The following is a 20,712-nucleotide window of genomic DNA, read 5'->3' as shown; positions in this document are numbered from 1 at the left end:
GCCCATCTGGGCTAGGCTACCCTCATGACAGAGGGCAGAAATGCAAGATCCACTCACATCTCATTGACCAAAGGATAATGGCAATGTGGGGTGCATATGCATATAATTCTGCTCCAGGGAGGAGACAAGTTATTAGCGACAACCCTTCAGTCTACCACACCACTGTGTTTTTGGGTTTTGTTTCATTGTATTGTGTTTTTGCTTCTTAGGGACTGCACATGCGGCATATGGAGGTTCCCGAGCTAGGGGTCAGATCGGAGCTGCAGCTGCCAGCCTACACCACAGCCATAGCCACAGCCACACCAGATCCAGGTTGCATTTGCAACCTACACCACAGCTCACAGCAACGCCGGATCCTTAACCCACTGAGCGAGGCCGGGATTGAACCCACGTCCTCATGGATATTAGTTGGGTTCGGTACCGCTGAACCACGATGGGAACTCCCACGCCACTGTGTTTTAAGCACAAAAGGATTTATTATATGGGAGTAGATGTTCACGAAACTGTCATAGGTGTAGGGACATAGGATTTAGGGCGAGTGTTGTGTTTTTGAAGCGTGGCAACTGAGATGGATGCCGATTGCCAATTCACTCACAACCCCAGCGAATGAACTTCGGGCAGAACCCTGGAAGGTGGGGACCAATCTCCTTAAGTGACTGTACAGGAAAGACCCACCTCTGGCTTCTCTTGCCTTTGCAGGTTTGAACATGCACTGGCTGTGGAAACTCCAGGGACTCTGCCTCCGATGGGGGACTTGGATGCCCCATCGCATGGTCCACATTCGGACCAGGCATCTGGCACCCCTGCAGTGGGGCCACCAGGAAGTTCCTGCCAAATTTAACTTTGCCAGTGATGTGTTGGATCACTGGGCTGACATGGAGAAGGTAATGGGCTGGAGAAGAGGCACAGAACTGGGAACGCTGGCTGCGTTCTCTAATTCACCCATTCGTCTTATAAATACTTCTTAAGCACTTAAATGTCAAGCATTATGATGAGCTATCAAAGGCGGGATGAGAGCAGGAGAACCTGCTCTTGGCGGAAAGAAGGGCTCAGGGTGGAGCCATCTGGGTTCCCCCCAGGCAGCTGATGCAACAGTTTGCCTGTGCCTGTCCTTTTGTGACCTCCCAGGGTGAACCAGGACCAGTGGGTTGGAGTCACAGAGGAGGGAGTCAAAGACAATCAGCCATCTCTAATCAAACCAGCTCCAACCAAAACTGAGTCAGTCTTTTTGGAATGTCATGTGTCCTTGTCCTTAGGGGTATGCAAGTAGGGAGACTGCTGGACAGGATGGTCCAAAGTACTCCAGGGAGCTCCTGTGTGGCACAGCAGAAACAATCTGACTAGTATCCATGAGGACAAAGGTTCGATCCCTGGCCTCACTCAGTGGGTTAAGGATCCATTGTTGCCGTGAGCTGTGGTGTAGGTCGCAGACACTGCTCGGATCTGACGTCACTGTGGCTGTGGTATAGACTGGTGGCTATAGCTTGGATTCGACCCCTAGCTTGAGAACCTCCGTGTGCCAAGGGTGTGGCCCTAAGCACACACACACACACACACACGCACACGCACACGCACATGCACGCACACACACACACACACAGTATTCCAAGATGAGATATTAGAGAAAAAGTGATGCAGAAGTTTCCTTTCCTTCCCTGGACTGACGGAATTCCACCCTGTTCACTGTTGATTCTGCCATGGCCTCTACCCAAGTTCTGTGCACCTTTTTAGAGGATGGAAAGATTCGGCCTAGCTAGGGTAGCAGAAGAAGTGGATCTGTTAGCATGGGCTTAAAAGAATGGCGCCCAGAGGGTGTCATAATTGTGATGTCATGAGGTCCCAATAGCATGATACAACTTTAGTCCAGAGACTGAAAGTGGCCCATATTTCAGGGCTCTCTTAAAAAAAAAAAAAAAAAAAAAAAGGATCAGTGTTTTAAAATTGAAAGATTTCAAATACAATTTAGATTTCTGGCTTTTCTTTAAACGTTATACCTCCTTGGAGTTCCCTTGTGGTTCAGTAGGTTAAGGACCCAGTCATCATTGCTGTGGCTCTGGTTACAGCTATGGCTCTGGTTGACCCCTGGCTGGGGAGCGTCTGCATGTCTCGGGCGTGACCCAAAACAAGGGCCTCCTTGAAGTAAAGAAGGAGGTCTTTACTACCATGATCCAAAATCCTGACTCCGTAAAACAAGTGAGCAGTTTAACAAATCCGCTCCATAAATATCAAAAACTTCTCCATTGACAAACACCATTGTAAACAAAATTTTAAAACTAATGACAATCAGGTAAGGACACAGACATTCAATTCATATCACAGCAAAGAGCTAATATCCTTAATCAAAAGAGCTCCTAGAAATCAAGCATAAAAAGATGCCACCTTGGAGTTCCCGTCGTGGTGCCCCGGAAACGAATTCGACTAGGAACCATGAGGTTGCGGGTTCAATCCCTGGCCTTGCTCAGTGGGTTAAGGATCCGGCGTTGCCATGAGCTGTGGTATAGGTTGCAGACACAGCTTGGATCCTGCGTTGCTGTGGCTGCGGCGTAGGCTGGCAGCTGTAGCTCCAACTGAACCCCCAGCCTGGGAACCTCCATGTGCCTCAGGTGCGGCCCTAAAAAAGCAAAAAAATAAAAAATAAAAAAGAGATGCAACCAAATGTAAAAGTGGGCAAGTATCTAAACAGACAGTTCACTGAAAAGTGAACTCACATGGCCCTTAAATATAAAAATAAAACGCTCGACTTCACCCACAGTAACAGTAAGGCAAATTAAAATTTTACCGAATTCAACTTTTTACCACCAGTTTAGTTAAATATAAAAGTTTGTCGACATGCTCTGTTGACAAGGCTATGAGGAAATAGACACTTTCACAGGCTACTTGGGCAAAGGGCAAAGTGGTACAACTTATATAGAGAGCGATTTTGAAATATCTGATCCATTTTCTCTTTGACTTTGCTTTCGTGCTCCCAAACTATAATCTGGAGACCCCCGAGGAGACCGGAGTCTCTTTTCAGGGGAACATGTGAAATCAAAACTATTTCAAAACAAAACTAAGACAAATTGGGATGCTTGTGCAACCCGGTGGGATTCAAAGTGGTACAGCAACTGTAGAAAGCAATATGACAGCTTCTCAAAACGTCACGAAAAGAGTTACTGTATAATCTAGCAACTCCACGTTTGTGATAGAGGCAAGATGTTTTGTTTTGTTGTTCTTTTTACAGCCACAACGAGGGCATGGAAGTTCCCAGGCTAGGGTTCGAATAGGAGCCGCAGCTGCAGGTCTATTTCACAGCCATGACAACATGGGATTCCAGCTGCATCTGCGACCTACACAGCTGCTTGCAGCAACACCGGATCCTTAACCCACTGAGTGAGGCCGGGGATTGAACCCGCATCCTCATGGATGCTAGCCGGGTTCATTAACCACTGAGCCACGACGGGAACTCCTGAGGCAAGGTTTTTGAAGAGATATTTACATACCCATGTTCATGGTGATAGCCAAAGTGTAGGAACAACCCAATGTCTATCAATGAATGAATGGATTAAAAAAGTGGCACGTCTAGTCAATCAAATATTATTCAGCTTTTCAAAAGAATGAAATTCTGATGTGTGATATACCACGGATGGACCTCACAGACATCATGTTACGTGAAATAAGCCAGACACAAAAAGACAAATGTTGTGTGATTCCACTTATGTGAGGTGCTTAGAGTGGTCAAATGCATAGAAACAGAAAGTGGGCTGGTCATGACCAGGACCTGCGGAGTCACGGTGTAATGGTTACAGAGATTCAGTTTGGGATGATGAAAAACTTCCAGAGATGGAGGGTGTTTGTCCAACAACATAAATGGACCACCTAATTGTGTGCTTTAAAAATGGCTAAAATGGTCAATTTTATGTCAGGTATATTTTACCACAGTGAACAGAAAACAAAAATAGATCTGTGGAGCTAGATAGATAAATCTAAGATAATATTTGCCTTTTTCATTCTTGTTGCCTCACAAGGATACTGTGGCATTTTCCAGAGACTACAATAGAAAGAAAACATTAAAGAGCTGGCAAACCTGTAAAATGGTGCCACTCTTCTCACTATTTTTTTATTTTTTGAAAGGATACTCACCTCTTTATTAACGTGTATCTCACTTGTGGTAATATATAATGGGTATATATATATTTTTATATTTATATATATTAATTTATATTTATATTTATATTATATATATTAATTTATATTTATATATTAATATATTTTATATATAAAGGGTATATATATATATATTTTTTTTTTCTTTTTAGGGCCACACCCGCGGCATATGGAGGTTCCCAGGCTAGGGGTCCAACTGGAGCTGCAGCTGCCAGTCTACGCCACAGCCACAGCAACGCCAGATCGGTGACTTACACCACAGCTCCCGGCAATGCCAGATCCTTCACCCACTGAGCAAGGTCAGGGATCAAACCTGCCTCCTCATGGATGCCAGTCAGATTTGTTAACCGCTGAGCCATGACGGGAACTCCATGTATTACTATGATATGCTTGATATTCTAAAGCACACGTTCAGCAGTTCTCGGGTGTCTCAGTGGGTTACAGAGCCAGCGGGGTCACTGCTGTGGCACAGGTCCCCTTCCTGCCCCTGGAACGTCCACCTGCTGCGGGTACAGCCAAAAAGAAAAAAAAAAAAAAGAAAATAAAAATGAAAATACACAGGTATAAAAGTTCTCAGTTTAATTTCTAATATTACAAGTATCGAGAGAGAGAATCCACGCAAATACAAACGCTTTAGTGTTGTAATACTTCCTAAGCATGTGTCGGGGTCCTGAGATCAAACAGCTTATTAAGCATTGACATGGTGGTTCCAAGACGGGGAATGGATTCTTTGAGCGTGTGCACCTGCCCATCCTAACACGTAGCCCTTCTCTACCTTCAGGCTGGTAAGCGACACCCTGGCCCAGCCCTGTGGTGGGTGAATGGCAATGGAGATGAAGTCAAGTGGAACTTCCGCCAGTTGAGTGAACTCAGCCAGCAAGCAGCCAATGTCCTCTCAAAGGTGTGCAGCCTGCAGCGTGGGGACCGTGTAGCAGTGGTGCTGTCCCGAGTGCCCGAGTGGTGGCTGGTGGTCCTTGGCTGCATGCGAGCAGGTGGGTAATGGACCCCCGGAGCTGGACACTGTCTCTTTTGTGAAAGAAACTGACGGCCGAGAAATGCAAACATTCCTCTCCAAAGATGCCCTATCCACAGAGCATCAGCCCATGTGGTTTCTCCTCATATAGAGACAGCACCCTGCTTCCATTTATTTAAGCGAACTATGCACAAAGCACTATGCTAGAGGTTGCTAAATATAGAGTAAACAAACCATAGTCTGTGAACTCAGGGGACCCGAGGGACTTTGGAGAAAGACCACTATGAAATTATTATTGCACGCCTAATTATTTAATCACAATGATGATACGTGCCATGAGAATTCTATAAGAAACTATAAAAAATGTGGAGTTCCTGTTGAGGCTCAGTGGGTAATGAACCTGACTAGTATCCATGAGGACATGGGTTCTATCCCTGGCCTTGCTCAGTGGGTTAAGGATCCAGCGTTGCTCTGAGCTGTGATGGAGGCTGGCAGCTGTAGATCTGATTCACTCCCTAGCCTGGGAACCTCAATATGCCGTGGATGTGGCCCTAAAAAGAAAAAAGACACCCACAAAAAGACACTATAAAAAATTTGGCAAACTATGATCAATAGGGCAAATCTATCCCACAGCCTGTTACTGTAAATAAAGTTTTATTGGAACCCAGCCATAGCCTGTTGACATAACATCTGTGATAAGCACTGCAATAGCCGGGACAGAAAGCCTCTGGCTTTCACAAAGCCTAAAATACCATTTACCATTTGTTTGGCCCTTAAGAGAAGACCTTTGCTATTTATTTATTTCATTTTATTTTGTTTTTAGGACCACACCCACAGCACATGGAAGTTCCCAGGCTAGGGGTTGAATCCGAGCTGCAGCTGCCGGCCATAGACGCAGCCACAACCATGCCAGACCCAAGCCGTATCTGTGACCTGCACCCCAGCTCACAGCAACGCCGGATCCTTAACTCACTGAGTGAGGCCAGGGATCAAACCTGTGTCCACATGGATAATAGTTGGGTTCATTACAGCTGAGCCAGGACAGCAAGTCCAAACGTTGCTATTTAAAAAAAAAAAAAGTTTGTTTTGCTGCAGAAGGAGACCCAAACGGACTCATTTGAGGGGGTCATGGGAGCCTCTGTGGAAGTAATATTTTGGCTGATTGCTGGGATTTGGCCAGGAGAGGAGGCAAAGGGGAATGCTCCAAGCAAGGGGAGCAGCACAGGGGGAGGGAAGCTCAAAAATTATGAAAGAACCTGAAACAATGTCGAGGCGCCCAAAATCTGGATACCAAGTAGAAAATGATGGCAAATGGTCCTGGAAAAGGACAAAGGTGGTAAACTGGCAGAACCTTGTGGGCCATGGCAAGGGCCCTGGGTCCTTGAGTAGCATGAATGGCAAGCTACGGATGGATCGCGTGACATGACCATTTTCTGTTTGAAAAAGGTCGGGATGGTGCACAGAGAACGGGATGAAGGAGGACGGGAGGGGGGTGAGGAATTCAAACAGGAGGTGGAGGCGTTCCCATCGTGGCGCTGCAGAAACAAATCCGACTAGGAACCATGAGGTTGCAGGTTCGATTCCTGGCCTCACTCAGTGGGTGAAGGATCCGGTGTTACCGTGAGCCGTGGTGTAGGTTGCAGACATGGCTCAGATCTGGCGTTGCTGTGGCTCTGGCGTAGGCCAGCGGCTACAGCTCCGATCCCGCCCCTAGCCTGGGAACCTCCATATGTCGTGGGTGCTGCCCTAAAAAGACGAGAAAAAAAAAATAGGAGATGGAGGGTCATGGTGGAGATGGAATTAAGTGTGTGGATGTAAGAGTCAATTCACTGACAACCAGATTTTTTGATGAACACAGCATAAGGTCGAGGAAGAAGACCAGAGAGATGGAGAAGTCGCAGACACTCTCGCAACCCCAGGGAAATCGGTGCTCAAATCACTCTCTGGTCCTAGGTTCCCCTGTTGTCCCTGCTCCCCATGGGTCATCAGTGAGGACCCCCACCTCTCTTGCCCCAGTTCCTCCCCACTGCCTATTTCCATCAGGCTTGCCTAGGGAAGAAGGCAACCCTCTCTTCCATTTCTCTCTAAACCCTTTGGCACCTCCAGGCCTTGTCTTCCTGCCCGGGACCATCCAGATGAAAAACAAAGACATTCTCTACAGGCTGCAGGTGTCTAAGGCCAGGGCCATCGTGGCTGGGGACGAAGTGGCCCAGGCAGTGGACACTGTGGCACCTGACTGTCCATCTCTGAAAACGAAGCTACTGGTGTCTGAGAAAAGCCAGGATGGGTGGCTGGACTTCAAGACACTACTACGGTGAGACTCTACACCTCTTAACCTGGGTTTTTATCCAAAGGGCAAACTGAACAGAACCTTATGTGCAGGCTCTTTATTTGGGAAAGCTAAGGAGTGGACTGGGGGGTGGAGGTATAGCAGGAAAGAAATAAGAGTTACTACAGGAGATGGAGTTCCTGCTGAGCTCAGCATCGTGGACTTGCTGTTGTCTCCATGAGTATGTGGGTTTGATCCCTGGCCTTGCTCCGTGGGTTAAAGGTCCAGCATTGCCACGAGCTACAGTATAGGTCACAGATGGGGCTTGGATCCAGGGTTGCCATGGCTGTGGTACAGGCCAGCAGCTGCAGCTCTGATTCGACCCCTAGCCTGGGAACCTCCATATGCCACAAGTTTGTTCATAACATGGAAAAAAAAAAAAGAGTTAATACAAGAGTTTATTGTCTTAATGAAGGAGTCGCTGCATGGGGTGCAAAGGCCCTGCTCCTTGGGAACTTTAAGAAAAGCACACAGAATGCCTCTCAGGATGGACAAGCACTGATCCATCTACCCCTAACCTTCACTGGCAGACAGTTGCCCAAGGGCATTAGCTACCCCACACTCTGGGCTACACGCACATGCACACGAGCAAACACACACACACACACACACACACACACACACAGAGTCCCAGGTCTGGGGCACACAGCGAATCACCTGTGATTCCCACTGGAAGCAACACCAAGTGGACGGGAACTCACCCAGAGCTATTCACTGGCTGGAATCAGAGTCACCTCTGGCCAAGAGCCGATGAGGTTGAACACAGCAGATGGCTGATACACTCCGTTTCTGGGCTTCAGTGAACCTAAGCCAGGCGTCCGAGAGTCTGTCCCATGTCTGGCCAGAAGAACGTGTCTCCCTGTCACATCTGACATCTGCACACTCTTTTGTTTTTTGCAGATCATTTATTTAAAAGTATCTTTTAAAAATGAAAGTATGGTGGATTCACAATGTTGTGCCAGTTTCTGCTGTATAGCAAAGTGCCCCAGACAGATAAACATATATATCACTTTTGTTATACTATCTTCTATCGTGTTCTATTCCAAGAGACTGGGTGTAGCTCCCTGTGCTATACAGTGGGGCCTCATTGCTTATCCACTCTAAATGCTCATAGGTTCCACCTATCCCCCCAACTCTCAGTCCATCCCACTCCCTCCCCGTCCCCTCAGCAGCCACACGTCTGTCCTCTATATCTGAGATCTGTTCCTGGTTTGTAGACAGGCTCATTTGCTGAAATCTCCACACTCGAGACAATACCTTAGGGAGCTCCCAGGGAGGGCATGAGCCTTTTCTTTCCAATGCCACAGTCTTTAAGATAACTGTCAGAGAAGCAGACACCATAAAACCAGCTTTGAGAGACTCAACATCAAGATCCTGGAGGCGGAGTCCTAAAGAGGTGCAGGTGCTTCTAGGAAATAGAGGAGGGTGGACTGGGAAAACTTTAATTGGGTGCCTCCTGCATACCTGGTGTCATGCTCCCAATGACAGATGAGTCTTGCCAAGCCAGTTGCTCATTTCCTTTTTGGGGTTTTTTGGTTTGTTTGTTGTTTTGTATTGGTTTTTTGTCTTTTGTCTTTTTAGGGCCGCACCCACGGCATATGGAGGTCCCCAGGCTAGGGGTTGAATCGGAGTTGCAGCTGCCAGCCTCCGCCTCCGCCACAGCAGCGCGGGATCCGAGCTGCGTCTGCCACCTACACCACAGCTCAAGGCAACGCCGGATCCTTCACCCACGGAGCGAGGTCAGGGATCAAACCTGCAACCTCATGGTTCCTAGTCAGGTTCGTTAACCACTGAGCCACGATGGGAACTCCCATTTCCTTTTTGTTAAAGTTGACTTTCTCAATAACTCTGTGAGATGAGTATTATTGATCCTATCTCACATGGAAAATGAGACTCAGAGAAGTGAACGACATAGTCCAGCATTACAACGTTAACATACCTGAAGGGTTTTACAACCCAAGTCTCATGGACTCAAAATCTCATGCTCTTCCCCACTCATAAGCCTCCCTTCTGCCTGGGTTGGCTGGCTTGTCTCTCCAGGGTGGTGGAAGGTGGGAAGAGATCAGTCACCAGGACATCTGGTGTCCAGGGCAGATCTGAGAAGGTGACCATCTGTGTCTCTGTCAGGGAAGCCTCGACCACTCATTGCTGCATGGAGACTGGAAGCCAGGAATCAGCCGCGATCTACTTCACCAGCGGGACCAGTGGTCTTCCCAAGATGGCAGAACACTCCCACGCAAGCCTGGGGATCAAGGCCAAGATGGATGCTGGGTGAGAAGGGTCCTTTGTCTCAACAGAGAACTACGTGACCAGGCCTCGAGGTTTTTCTGATGTCAAATCCAGTTCTCTTGGGATGGGCTACCATCTGGTGCTTATGAGCATGATGGTTGGGGAGTTCCCGTCATGGCGCAGTGGTTAACACATCTGATGAGGAAGCATAAGGTTGCTGGTTCGATCCCTGGCCTTGCTCCGTGGGTTAAGGATCCGGCATTGCCGTGAGCTGTGGTGTAGGTCACAGACGTGGTTTGGATCCCACGTTGCTGTGCTGTGGTATAGGCCGGCGGCTACAGCTCTGATTAGACCCCTCTTCTGGGAACCTCCCTATGCTGCAGGGGCGGCTCTAGAAAAGACAAAAAAAAAAAAAAAAAAAAAAAAAAAAAAAAGAGAGAGAATGATGGTTGGGAAGGCAGGCAAGAGGAATCATGGTTTAGCAAGCCGGGTACCCAGTGACCTTCAGAGGGACATTTCTGTTGCAGATCACAAGGGACCTCAACACGTTTTCAGTGAGTGAGCTGTGTGTCTCCCAGGTGGAATGCTTAGCACAGGTTTATATGCATTTTTCCCTCAGACCCATCTAGATCTTGTCCTTTGGAGAGCTGGGAATTTTCTTTAATGCTCTCTATATTCCAAGAGGTCAGGTAGCTGCAAATTACTTTTCGAGTTCATCGAAGAGGCCCCTGTAATTGGATGGATTAGATGAACTGAGATCTTGAATTTCTGGATCTCAGATCTCATGAGTCAGACTTTTCTTCTACTCTCCATCAGTCCCATCAGTGCTAAGGTTGTCACACAATGATAACAAGAGAATGTCTGGGTCTTTCTCAGTAGATCCGGCTTGCTATGTTAATGTTATTATCAGAACTAGAAAAATTCTTTTTTCTTTTGTTTTTTGTTTTTTTAGGGCTGCACCTGCAGCATATGGAGATTCCCAGGCTAGGGACTGAATCGGAGCCACAGCTGCCGGCCTCCACCACAGCCACAAGCAATGCACGTTCAGAGCCGCGTCTGCAACCTACACCACAGCTCATGGCAACACCAGATCCTTAACCTACTGAGCGAGGCCAGGGATCGAACCTGCAACCTCATGGTTCCTAGTTGGATTCACTTCTACTGTGCCACAATGGGAACTGCAGAACTAGAAAAATTCTTTAATGCAAAAAAAAAAAACAAAAAAAAAACAAAAAAAACCCCTCAATGTCCCATCTATAAGCCTGTGGCATCAGAAAATTAAATTATTTTATAGAAGTTATTTAAAAGAAGAGCAATAGTAAATGTAGTTTCAAAAGCTGGGACGATAAGTTACTTATGTCAGTAATTCACTAAATTCCCACTCAACCCCCAAATTTAGTTCTTTTAAGCTAAGACCTTAATTTCTCTACTGAGCTGAAAGTAGTCCTTGTCTTTTGGAAGGGGCATATACTATGGTACTTCCCAGCCTCAAGCAAATTCTTCATGGAGTTCCCACTGTGCTGCAGTGGATATTAATTTGACTGGTATCCATGAGGATGAGGGTTCAATCCCTGGCCTCACTCAGTGGGTTAAGAATCCAGCATTACTGTGAGATGTGCTGTAGGTTGCAGATGTGGCTCAGATTCTGCGTTGCTGTGGCTGTGGTGTAGACTCAACCCCTAGCCTGGGAATCTCCATATGCCACGGGTGTGGTCCTGAAAAAGCAAAAAAAAAAATAAAATAAAAAAAAGGAAGTTCTTCATATTTGGCCTAAATCAGTTTTGCTTTAAGACAATCCTAATGCTTTTACTTCTGTTTTGAGGAGAGAAAGGGGACAGGTCTCACCCTGTACAAGAACCTCCGTTTGGATGAGGCAGTTCAGGATCCGACAAGAGAAGAGAACCAAATGCCTCCTTAGCCACACTTGAACTCTGCAAGGCCCCTTGTTGGAATATCCACTTAAGTGTCTCTTGACATCTGGTAAACATGTCCTGGGCAGTCCCCACAGGCGCCAAACTGTCCTCAGTTCTGGAGATAAGATGAGACCCAACGATCTGTTAGGTCATGGGAGGTAGGAGCACACCTTCTGAATAGGCACCCCCTCATGATACAGGGTATGGGGAGAGCAAACTCGCTTTCCGCTGCTTGCTTATACTTCGACACACTCCTACAGACATACTCACACACCTTCAGGCACACACACTCCTGTGCACGCACCTATCTCTACCCCCCACCCCCAACACACCCACTCATGCTCCACCCACCCCAGCATGCACTCACTTATGTGTACATGTGCTTCCGCTGTGTTCTCAGAAAATGGACAGACCTGCAAGCCACTGACATAATATGGACGATATCAGACACAGGTTGGATATTGAACATGCTCTCCTCATTCCTGGAACCTTGGACATCAGGAGCATGCACATTTATTCATCACTTGCCAACATTTGACCCACTGGTCATTCTAAAGGTAAGAGGAGACTCAGGTTGCACCAGGAGGTCAGAGCAAGCTCAAGGTTTGCATACCCCCATTGATGGCAGATTCTTCCAAGTCATCTGCTGTTTACGAATCGTTGCCACATGGATGGCGAGTGTTCAGGAAGGAAGATGGGAGTGGTTCCTGCCTTCGAGGAGCTCATGGTCTGGGGAAGGAGATAGACCCATTCGCACTTAAAAGGAATATACTCAGGAGACAAGCATCATGGGTAATGTGTGCACTCAATGCATAGTTAATGGGCCCTTGCTCTGGTGTCAAGGATCAGAGAGATGGTAGGAAACTGAGTGTGAAGGAGAAGGATTGGAGATGATGCCATCCTTGTGTGTGTGCATAGAGTATAATCATCTTAAGTGTACAGCTTGAAAATAATTTACCTATGCTAGACATTTTATTAGTCACTCATGCAGCTATAACAAAATCCCATAGAATGGGTGGCTTAAACAGCAAACATCTATTTCTTATTGTTCTGGGGCCTGGGAGTCTGAGGTCGGGGTGCCAGCACAGTTAGGTTCCTGGCAAGAACTCTCTTCCTGGCTTACAGATGGCTGACTTCTTGCTATGTCCTCACACAGTAGAGAGAATGAGCTCTGGTTTCTCTTCCTCTGTTTATAAGGGCACTAATCCCATCACAGGGCCCCACCCTCATGATTGCATCAAATCCAATTATCTCCCAAAGGACTTACCTTCAAATACCACAACATAGGAGTTCCCGCTGTGGCTCACATGGTTAAGAACCTGATTAGCATCCATGAGGATGCAGGTTCAGATCCTTGGCCTCACTCACTGGGTTAAGGATCTGGCATTGCTGCAAGCTTCAGCTACAGGTCACAGATGTGTCTCGGATCTCACATCGCTATGGCTGTGGCATAGACTGGCAGCTGCAGCTCCAATTCAGTTCCTATCCTGGGAACTTCCATATGCCACAGGTGCGGCCCTAAAAGAAAGAAAGAAAAAAACACATCACCTGGGAGGTTAGAGCTTCAACATATGGATGGGGGGCAGGGACCACAATATCCAGTCCATGACAGACCCCATGTAACCACCCACAGATCAAGATATAAATCATTTCGGAGTTCCCGTCGTGGCGCAGTGGTTAACAAATCCGACTAGGAACCATGAGGTGGCGGGTTCCGTCCCTGCCCTTGCTCAGTGGGTTAACGATCCAGCGTTGCCATGAGCTGTGGTGTAGGCTGCAGATGCGACTCGGATCCCGCGTTGCTGTGGCTCTGGTGTAGGCCGGTGGCTACAGCTCTGATTCGACCCCTAGCCTGGGAACCTCCATATGCCACGGGAGCGGCCCAAGAAATAGCAACAACAACAACAACAAAAGACAAAAAGACAAAAGACAAAAAAAAAAGATATAAATCATTTCTTTCACTGCAGAAAGTGGCCATACCCCGCTCACATTATGGTCCACACCCCAAAAGTTCATCATTATTAACCTCTATCACCATAATTCATTGTGCCTCTTCTTGAACTTCACCTAAGCAGAGTCGTACAATAGGTAATCTTTTTTTTTCCGGCTTCTTTCATGCAACATATTCTCTGTGAATGCTGCCCATAATGCTGCACACATTAGAAGTTCATTCTTTTCAGCTATGTAGCGTTCCATTCTGTGGATCTTTCATAATTCTTTTCCCATCCTATCGGTGGTGGACGTTAGGGTTATTTGCAGTTTGAGACTATTATCTATGAGGAATTTGGAAGAATAAATGAGAGTTTCCTATGGAACTTGACAGGGCCACCATTAAATAAGATCTACAAACTACATGATCTTAGATCAACAAAGCAATGGGGATGGGCTTATTTCTCTTGCAAAGGTGCTCACCTTTTTGTGATAGACAGTTGGGCAATTGACATCCTAGGGATCCAGATCTCTGCAGCAGTTACTGGCCCACTCAGATTTATGTTTGGCTGGCTTTAGAGGCCCCAGGAGCAAACTGAGCTATGGATGACACACGCAAAGTTCAAAAGGTCAGGCACGGTCTGGATTCATTCATGAGATTCTCTTTGAAGGGTGTTATCATTCTCTGTTTTACACAATTCTAACTCTGTCTTCTTCCTAAAAGGATTTGAAGTGGCTTTTATTAAGTGTTACAAATGGGCAGAGAAATTAAAAAAAAAAACACACACACACACATGAAACAGGTGTAAAATTATAAAGCCTCTTAGGAAAATACAGGCTGGAGATGTGGAGTAAGTGGGTGGGAAGACTCAGGAGAGTAGGGTGAAGTATAGCATAGCAAATAAGCAAAAGCAAAGGTCACCGCATGTTGAGCTTCCCGTAAGGCAAGGTAACAAGGGAAATTGGATCATTTTCGTAGTTTATGTCAGTACATCCAGAACACTCAGAGGAAGCAATTGTGTAATGTGCTAATGGTAGTAATTTTTTCTAGACATTTTGCCTCTTCATAATAAATTCTGCACAAAGCAAAGCATGGGGTGGAGGTGGCGTTGCTAATGGTTAAAAGTATAGGCTGCAAATGTCAGTCCTACTACTTGCTGAGTGTGTGACTTTGGGCAAGTTGCTTAACCCTCTATCAAGTGAAGGTGATATATAATTCTCATTTGAGAATTCAATGAGAGAGCTCAGGGCCTGGCAAGAATTCAGTCCTAGCTACTTTTTAGTAGCACTTCTTCTGAAATGTCTATGGGTGCTTTTAACTTTTGAAAGTACTTTTCCACCTGGATTATGTCCCAGAAATATTTTGGGGAAAATAGGGCTGGAATTAATCTATTACAAAACTCGTCCTAGAAGGTTAAGGGTCTTTACCCTCCACATAGCCAACTGGCAACCGCAGCTGATCACCCCTTGGTGAATGGGGTTTCTGTAACTCTGGAGGTGGTATGTTTGGGGGGTAGGTCATTCAACTGGCAGGAAAAGGCAGCCCGATTTGACAAAAATGTTTCAGATTAATCCTTGGCCTTTTTCCCGTAATGATTAAAAAATGCAGTCATTTCTCTGTCATTTTTGCTTTGAGGGTTTGTGAAGATTGGGTTCCTTTGGTCTGGAATAGACACAGGGTAGCAGCTAAGGTTTAAATCCAGACCTCTCCACAGCCCACATCTGTAGAAGGGGCTCCCATTGTGGCTCAGCGGTTAGTGAACTCTACTAGCACCCATGAGAACGAGGGTTCGATCCCTGGCCTCGCTTGAAGCCACGGTGCTACCATTAGGTGGGGGCATCTGACCTGATGCTTTCTTTGTTCAGGTGCTGTCCAGCTATCCAATCAACAGCATGGTAGGAGCACCCATTGTTTACCGGATGTTGCTACTACAGGATCTTTCCAGGTGATGGAGTTTTGGGGGTTAAGAGCCTCTGGTCTATTGGCCCACCCTCTGCCTCCCTGACCTACACATGTGCTCCTCTCTCGGACCCCCTGAGCATGCATAGCCCCATGAAGCCAACCTCATTATCAACACCCCCCGAATCCAGCTCTAGGCCTGGGCAGAGTTTGGTTCAAGGGGGGCTGAGGGGAACACCTGCCTCTCTTCTCTTTTTCAGTTACAAGTTTCCACATCTAAAGTACTGCTTCACTGGAGGAGAGACCCTCCTTCCAGACACTCTGGAGAACTGGAGGGCCCAGACAGGACTGGACCTCCGAGAATTCTATGGCCAGACAGAAACGGTACCTGCTCTAGGAGACCATGGGCTGGTGGACCTGGTGGGCTCCAAAGGCTCTTTGTTAATAGAAATATGAGGAGTTCCCGTTGTGGCGCAGCAGAAACGAATCCGACTAGGAACCATGAGGTTGCGGGTTCAATCCCTGGCCTTACTCAGTGGGTTAAGGATATGGCATTGCCGTGAGCTGTGGTGTAGGTTGCAGACGTGGCTCGGATCTGGCGTTGCTGTGGCTCTGGCGTAGGCCATCGGCTACAGCTCCGATTAGACCCCTAGCCTGGGAATCTCCATATGCTGTGGGTGTGGCCCTAAAAAGCCCAAAAAAACAAACAAACAAACAAAAAAAAAACGTGTAGAATAATTCACTTCAGGATTCAAGCAGAGCTGTTTCTATTATGGGAGGGAACGTAATCCCATATTATTTTAAAGAACTTTGGGGGTCCATGGTCCCTTATGAAAGAGTGGCTCCCTCTACAGAGACTGCAGTGTAGTTGTTAGTTCCTCTTCCCTGGGAAGTCATCAGTCAGATGCTTTTCAAACACTTTAGTGAACCCTCCAGGATGGGGACGCCAGGAAAGGGCAGAGAGCCAGGGACAAGGGAGCCACTGCACATGAGCCAGGTACAGGATCCCATCTCTTTCTTTAAAAATGTCTTCTCCTGAGGTCTGGTGATCTGTCTTCTGTTTTCCATAGGGACTGACTTGCAGAGTTTCCAAGACAATGAAAGTCAAACCTGGCCACCTGGGAACCGCAATACCCCATTATGATGTGCAGGTTTGTTGGGGGATCAGGGACAGAGGGAGGGAATCTGTCTATACCTATTTCGTCTGTATACATAACATCTCTGTCTATATCTATGTTTCCATCTACCTATCCGTTTATATCATTTTTAGTAATTTGTTATATTATCCATTGAGGAAACATAACAGAAAGTAAGGATATTAAAATAATATTTAAAAAGGAGGGAGGGAGAGAGTTCCCTGGCGCCCTAAGGGTTAAGCTTTTGGTGTTGTCACTGATGTGGCTTGAGTTTGATCCCTAGCCCAGAAACGTCCACGTGCTATAGGCGTGACCAAAAATAAAAAAGGAGGGAGGGAGACAGGAAGGAAGGGGGGAAGGAAAAAATAAAAATGTAAAAGAAATATAATAAAGATAAAAAATAAATAATTTGTATTCTTACCATCCAGAGAAAACCACTTGGAAGAGCTAGCAAATTAATTTGCTGGTTAGTTGTATAAATGTACCCATTTGAAAAACGAGAATAGGAGTGAATCTTAACATATAATTTTATAACTTAATTTGATCATGGAGCAACCTTGGATGACTGTCTTTTCTAGGTCAACTAATACCTGTCACCAGCCTGATTTTTCATGACTCCTTAGTAGTAGGTCATATGGCTCCACCACTCTTTATGCTTTTTGTTAGTTCATAGATGATTTCTAAAATTTTCACTAGTAACATTGACATTGCAATGAATATGCCGTAGCTAAAATTTTGCTCCTTTCCCTTATTATTACTTTGGGCTAAATTCCAAGACATAGAATTTGTGTATGTGGGTCTATGGTGACACATGTAGGTATATGTATCTAAAGTGTACCAATTTATACTCTATTTAATGTTCTGGGTGACTGCCTGCTCCCCCACCTCTGACTGTGATAACTAGTTAGGAAGCCCTTCTTTGGGTATATTATTTTATTCTCACATAGCCCTATGACATAGGCTATTATTATCTTTGATGTACTGATGAAGACACTGAGACGTAGAGCTTAAGTAATTCAAAGTCAGCTAGTAAGATGGCCGAGTCATAATGTGAGCTTTATTCTTGCTTATGGCCAAGTCAGTGGGCCTCAAGGATATGGAGGGGCTATTATATTTTCTGAACTCCTAAAGCTAGAAGACTCTTCCCAAGATCATCTGGTCTAGTCTCAAAAAGCGGCTCCACCAAAATCATCTCAGGCAGGTGGGTTAGAGAGGTTGTCTTAAAATTCTTGGCTTCTCTCGGTTTCTGATTCTTTTGTCACTATTAGAGTAAGACCATCTTCCATTTGATCAACGCATGTTGCCATTCAAGCCATGCCATGCTGTGGATGTCCTTCTTCCCATCTGCTTCTTCCTCCAGGTCATAGATGACAAGGGCAATGTCCTGCCTCCTGGTACAGAAGGAGAGTTGGGCATCAGGGTCAAACCCATCAGGCCTGTAGGCTTCTTCTCTGGCTATGTGGTGAGGACTCCATGTTCATCCCCCTCTGTCTCCTGGTGGGGATAGTGGGCTCTGAGTGGGATGAGGGGGTCCCCCAAGTTATGTGCATCCCAAGAGGCATTGATAAGAAATAGGGACAAGGGTGCCCAGTGTCCAAGAATGGGCACTTTGCCAAGTGAAAAAAACTGGCTGTTCACTCCTGCTTTCCTTAGCTTATCATTAAGATTCCATTGGAAGAGTTTTCTTCTCCAGTACCACCCTGCCCACTCCTACGAGCTGTTTTATGATGGAAAGCTTGCCGTTTATCACATGGCAAGCATTCTCCTAAAGCAGTTCACGTACATTAAACTCATGTGCTCCTTACCACTTCCCTATGAAGAGTCCTTGGAGCCAAATTGCTTGACGTCAAAACCCTGGTCTACTATTTGCTGTGTGATCTTGAATAAGTTACAGATCTCTCCTGCTTCAGCTTCCTCACCTGTACAATGTGTATGATAATATCTCGTAGCATTACCCTGGATATCTAAAGGCATTGATGTTTGGGAAACACTTAGAACCATGGAATATAAGCATGTAAAGTAAAAGACTTCTTGTAGATCCAAGACATCATACCCATTATACAGATGAGGAAAACTGAGTCTCCAGATGATGTCACAGCACAACTGCACTTTTCTAAACATTTCCTGTACATTGTCCCACTCTATTCCTACAAGCCAGTGAGGTAGTGAAGGCGCAGGATTCTTCCCATTCAACAGAAGAGGAGACCGACTCCAAAGAGTTCATGAATTAACTCAAGGCCACAGAGTTCATTAAAGCAGGGGCTTCATAGTGGTCAGGAGAAAAAGTCAGACAAAAAGTCAGACTGGTGGTCAAGAGATTTGACTACTGGCCTCAACTCTGCCCTCTGTAATGGCTCTGTGGCCTTGGACTTGCCTCCTGATCTTTCTAATCCTCAATACCCCCATCTTCCAATGAAGGATCCAGGCTATGGATTCTCTAGGGCATCTTTAACCCAGTGACCAAACATCCAATGTGGACCTCATACCTCTGCACTTGAGCAAGACATAAAGATGCTCTGACAAGGGACAAAGCCTTCTCGCAGCTCAAGAACAAGTGCCTCATCTGAATAGAGGGTTTCAGTCATTATAGAAATACGCACACGGACCGAGGCCCTTGTGGCTTGCTGGTGTATCTCTAGAACTTTCAGATCTAACGGTCTGGACCCAAGAAAAAATGTCTAATAAATCTTGCTGCCCTTGAGTGGTGTCATGGAGTGGAACAGGTTTCATGCTGATCATTGAAACTCAGATGGAATTAGTTGGGGACAAAGTCCTAGAGCACAGGTGAATGAGTGCATCGATATTATCTACCAGACTGGACCCCGGGGAATAGGTGAGCGACCCTGGGTGGAATAAATAAAATAAAGGGGGAGGTTCCAGTTGCACCTGGAGGCTGCAGTTGGTGGATTCAGGGCAGTCTCACCAGGTGTAGTAGTTCAAGTTGTAAAATGAGCAATGTGCACATATGGTCATGGGAGCCCCGGGGCAGAGAATTTAGGCTTTGCAGGTGTGATGACTCTGTCTTTCTGTGTTTACCAGGACAATCTTGAGAAGACAATAGCCAACATTAGAGGGGATTTCTGGTTGACGGGAGACCGGGGAATCAAAGACCAAGATGGGTATTTCCAGTTCTTGGGGCGGGCAGATGATATCATTAACTCCAGTGGGTAAGCTTGGTGTCTGGGCTGGAAAGGGTCATCCAGATCTTTATTCTATCAGGTTCTAGACTTTGGGGCTGAGTTAGAGGCTGAGTGTCTAGTCTTTTCTGAAGGAGAGGTGCTCCTGCAGGTACCGGATTGGGCCCTCAGAAGTGGAGAATGCACTGATGGAGCACCCGGCTGTGGTTGAGACAGCGGTGATAAGCAGCCCGGATCCCATCCGAGGAGAGGTGATGGGGGAGCTGCAGCCTCTGGGTGTGAAGATGGTAGTTAAGGGTATGGACTTGGGGGTTGGACAGTCTGGATCCAAATCATGGTCCTGCTGCTTACTAGCTGTGTGTCCTTGGGCAAGCTACTTAGCCTCTCTGTGCTTCAGTTCATCACATGTAAGATGAAGGGCTGTTGCGAGGATTAAATGTGTTAAGCTTTGTAAAGTGCTTGAAACAAGGCCTGGCAGGTAGCAAGCATCATATAAAATCTATTACTGGGGGGCTGCATGGAATCTATCCTGTTATTTGGCATTTGAACCCTGATCAGAACAGAGGAGGAATTTGAGCTAAGAGATAGAGCCCTTGAGCCATGGAGTTTACAGTGAGAGTAGGGGAAGAAGAAAGCCCCCTATAATACCAGGGTTAAAGAAATAGGCCCAGGAGTTCCCGTAGTGGCTCAGTGGGTTAAGAACCCAATGTAGTGTCTGTGAAGATGTGGATTTTTTTTTTTTTTTTGCCTTTTTGCCTTTTTGCCTTTTCTAGGGCCGCTTTCTGCAGCATAAGGAGGTTCCCAGGCTAGGGGTCTAATCGGAGCTGTAGCCAATGGCCTACGCCACGGCCACAGCAACACAGGATCCGAGCTGCATCTGCAACCTACACCACAGCTCACAGCAATGCCAGATCCTTAACCCACTGAGCAAGGCCAGGGATCGAACCCGCCACCTCATGGTTCCTAGTCGGATTCGTTAACCACTGCGCCACAACAGGAACTCCGTGTGAGGATGTGGATTTG

At 46.5% G+C, this 20,712-nt stretch overlaps 1 protein-coding gene across 6 annotated transcripts in view; it reads left to right on the top strand.

Moving 5' to 3' along the window:
- The window catches only part of LOC100510957 (acyl-CoA synthetase medium chain family member 2B), a 29,867-nt gene that overhangs the window by 1,512 nt on the left and 7,643 nt on the right, over window positions 1–20,712 (top strand). The window contains exons 2-12 of one of the 6 annotated variants that reach the window (XM_003124561.7): window positions 700–884; window positions 4,925–5,135; window positions 7,223–7,430; window positions 9,573–9,716; window positions 11,988–12,144; window positions 15,383–15,462; window positions 15,677–15,800; window positions 16,487–16,567; window positions 17,913–18,014; window positions 19,592–19,719; window positions 19,841–19,940. In XM_003124561.7, the coding sequence (XP_003124609.3) occupies window positions 708–884; window positions 4,925–5,135; window positions 7,223–7,430; window positions 9,573–9,716; window positions 11,988–12,144; window positions 15,383–15,462; window positions 15,677–15,800; window positions 16,487–16,567; window positions 17,913–18,014; window positions 19,592–19,719; window positions 19,841–19,940 (1,512 nt within the window). In that variant the 5' untranslated portion in view covers window positions 700–707. Of the gene's footprint in view, window positions 1–246; window positions 885–4,924; window positions 5,136–7,222; window positions 7,697–9,049; window positions 9,717–11,987; window positions 12,145–15,382; window positions 15,463–15,676; window positions 15,801–16,486; window positions 16,568–17,912; window positions 18,015–19,591; window positions 19,720–19,840; window positions 19,941–20,712 lie in introns of all 6 variants that reach the window. The other 5 variants (XM_085017441.1, XM_085017439.1, XM_085017440.1 and 2 more) reach the window with 5 other exon arrangements.

Source organism: Sus scrofa, chromosome 3, assembly GCF_054392235.1.
Source record: "Sus scrofa isolate SSC_HxYL_T2T_F1_AM1 chromosome 3, Sscrofa_HxYL_maternal_Yorkshire_Landrace_v2.0, whole genome shotgun sequence".
NCBI classification, from domain to species: Eukaryota; Metazoa; Chordata; class Mammalia; order Artiodactyla; family Suidae; genus Sus; species Sus scrofa.
Note: the sequence above shows the minus strand (reverse complement) of the source record. Positions and strands in the feature narration are given on the sequence as shown.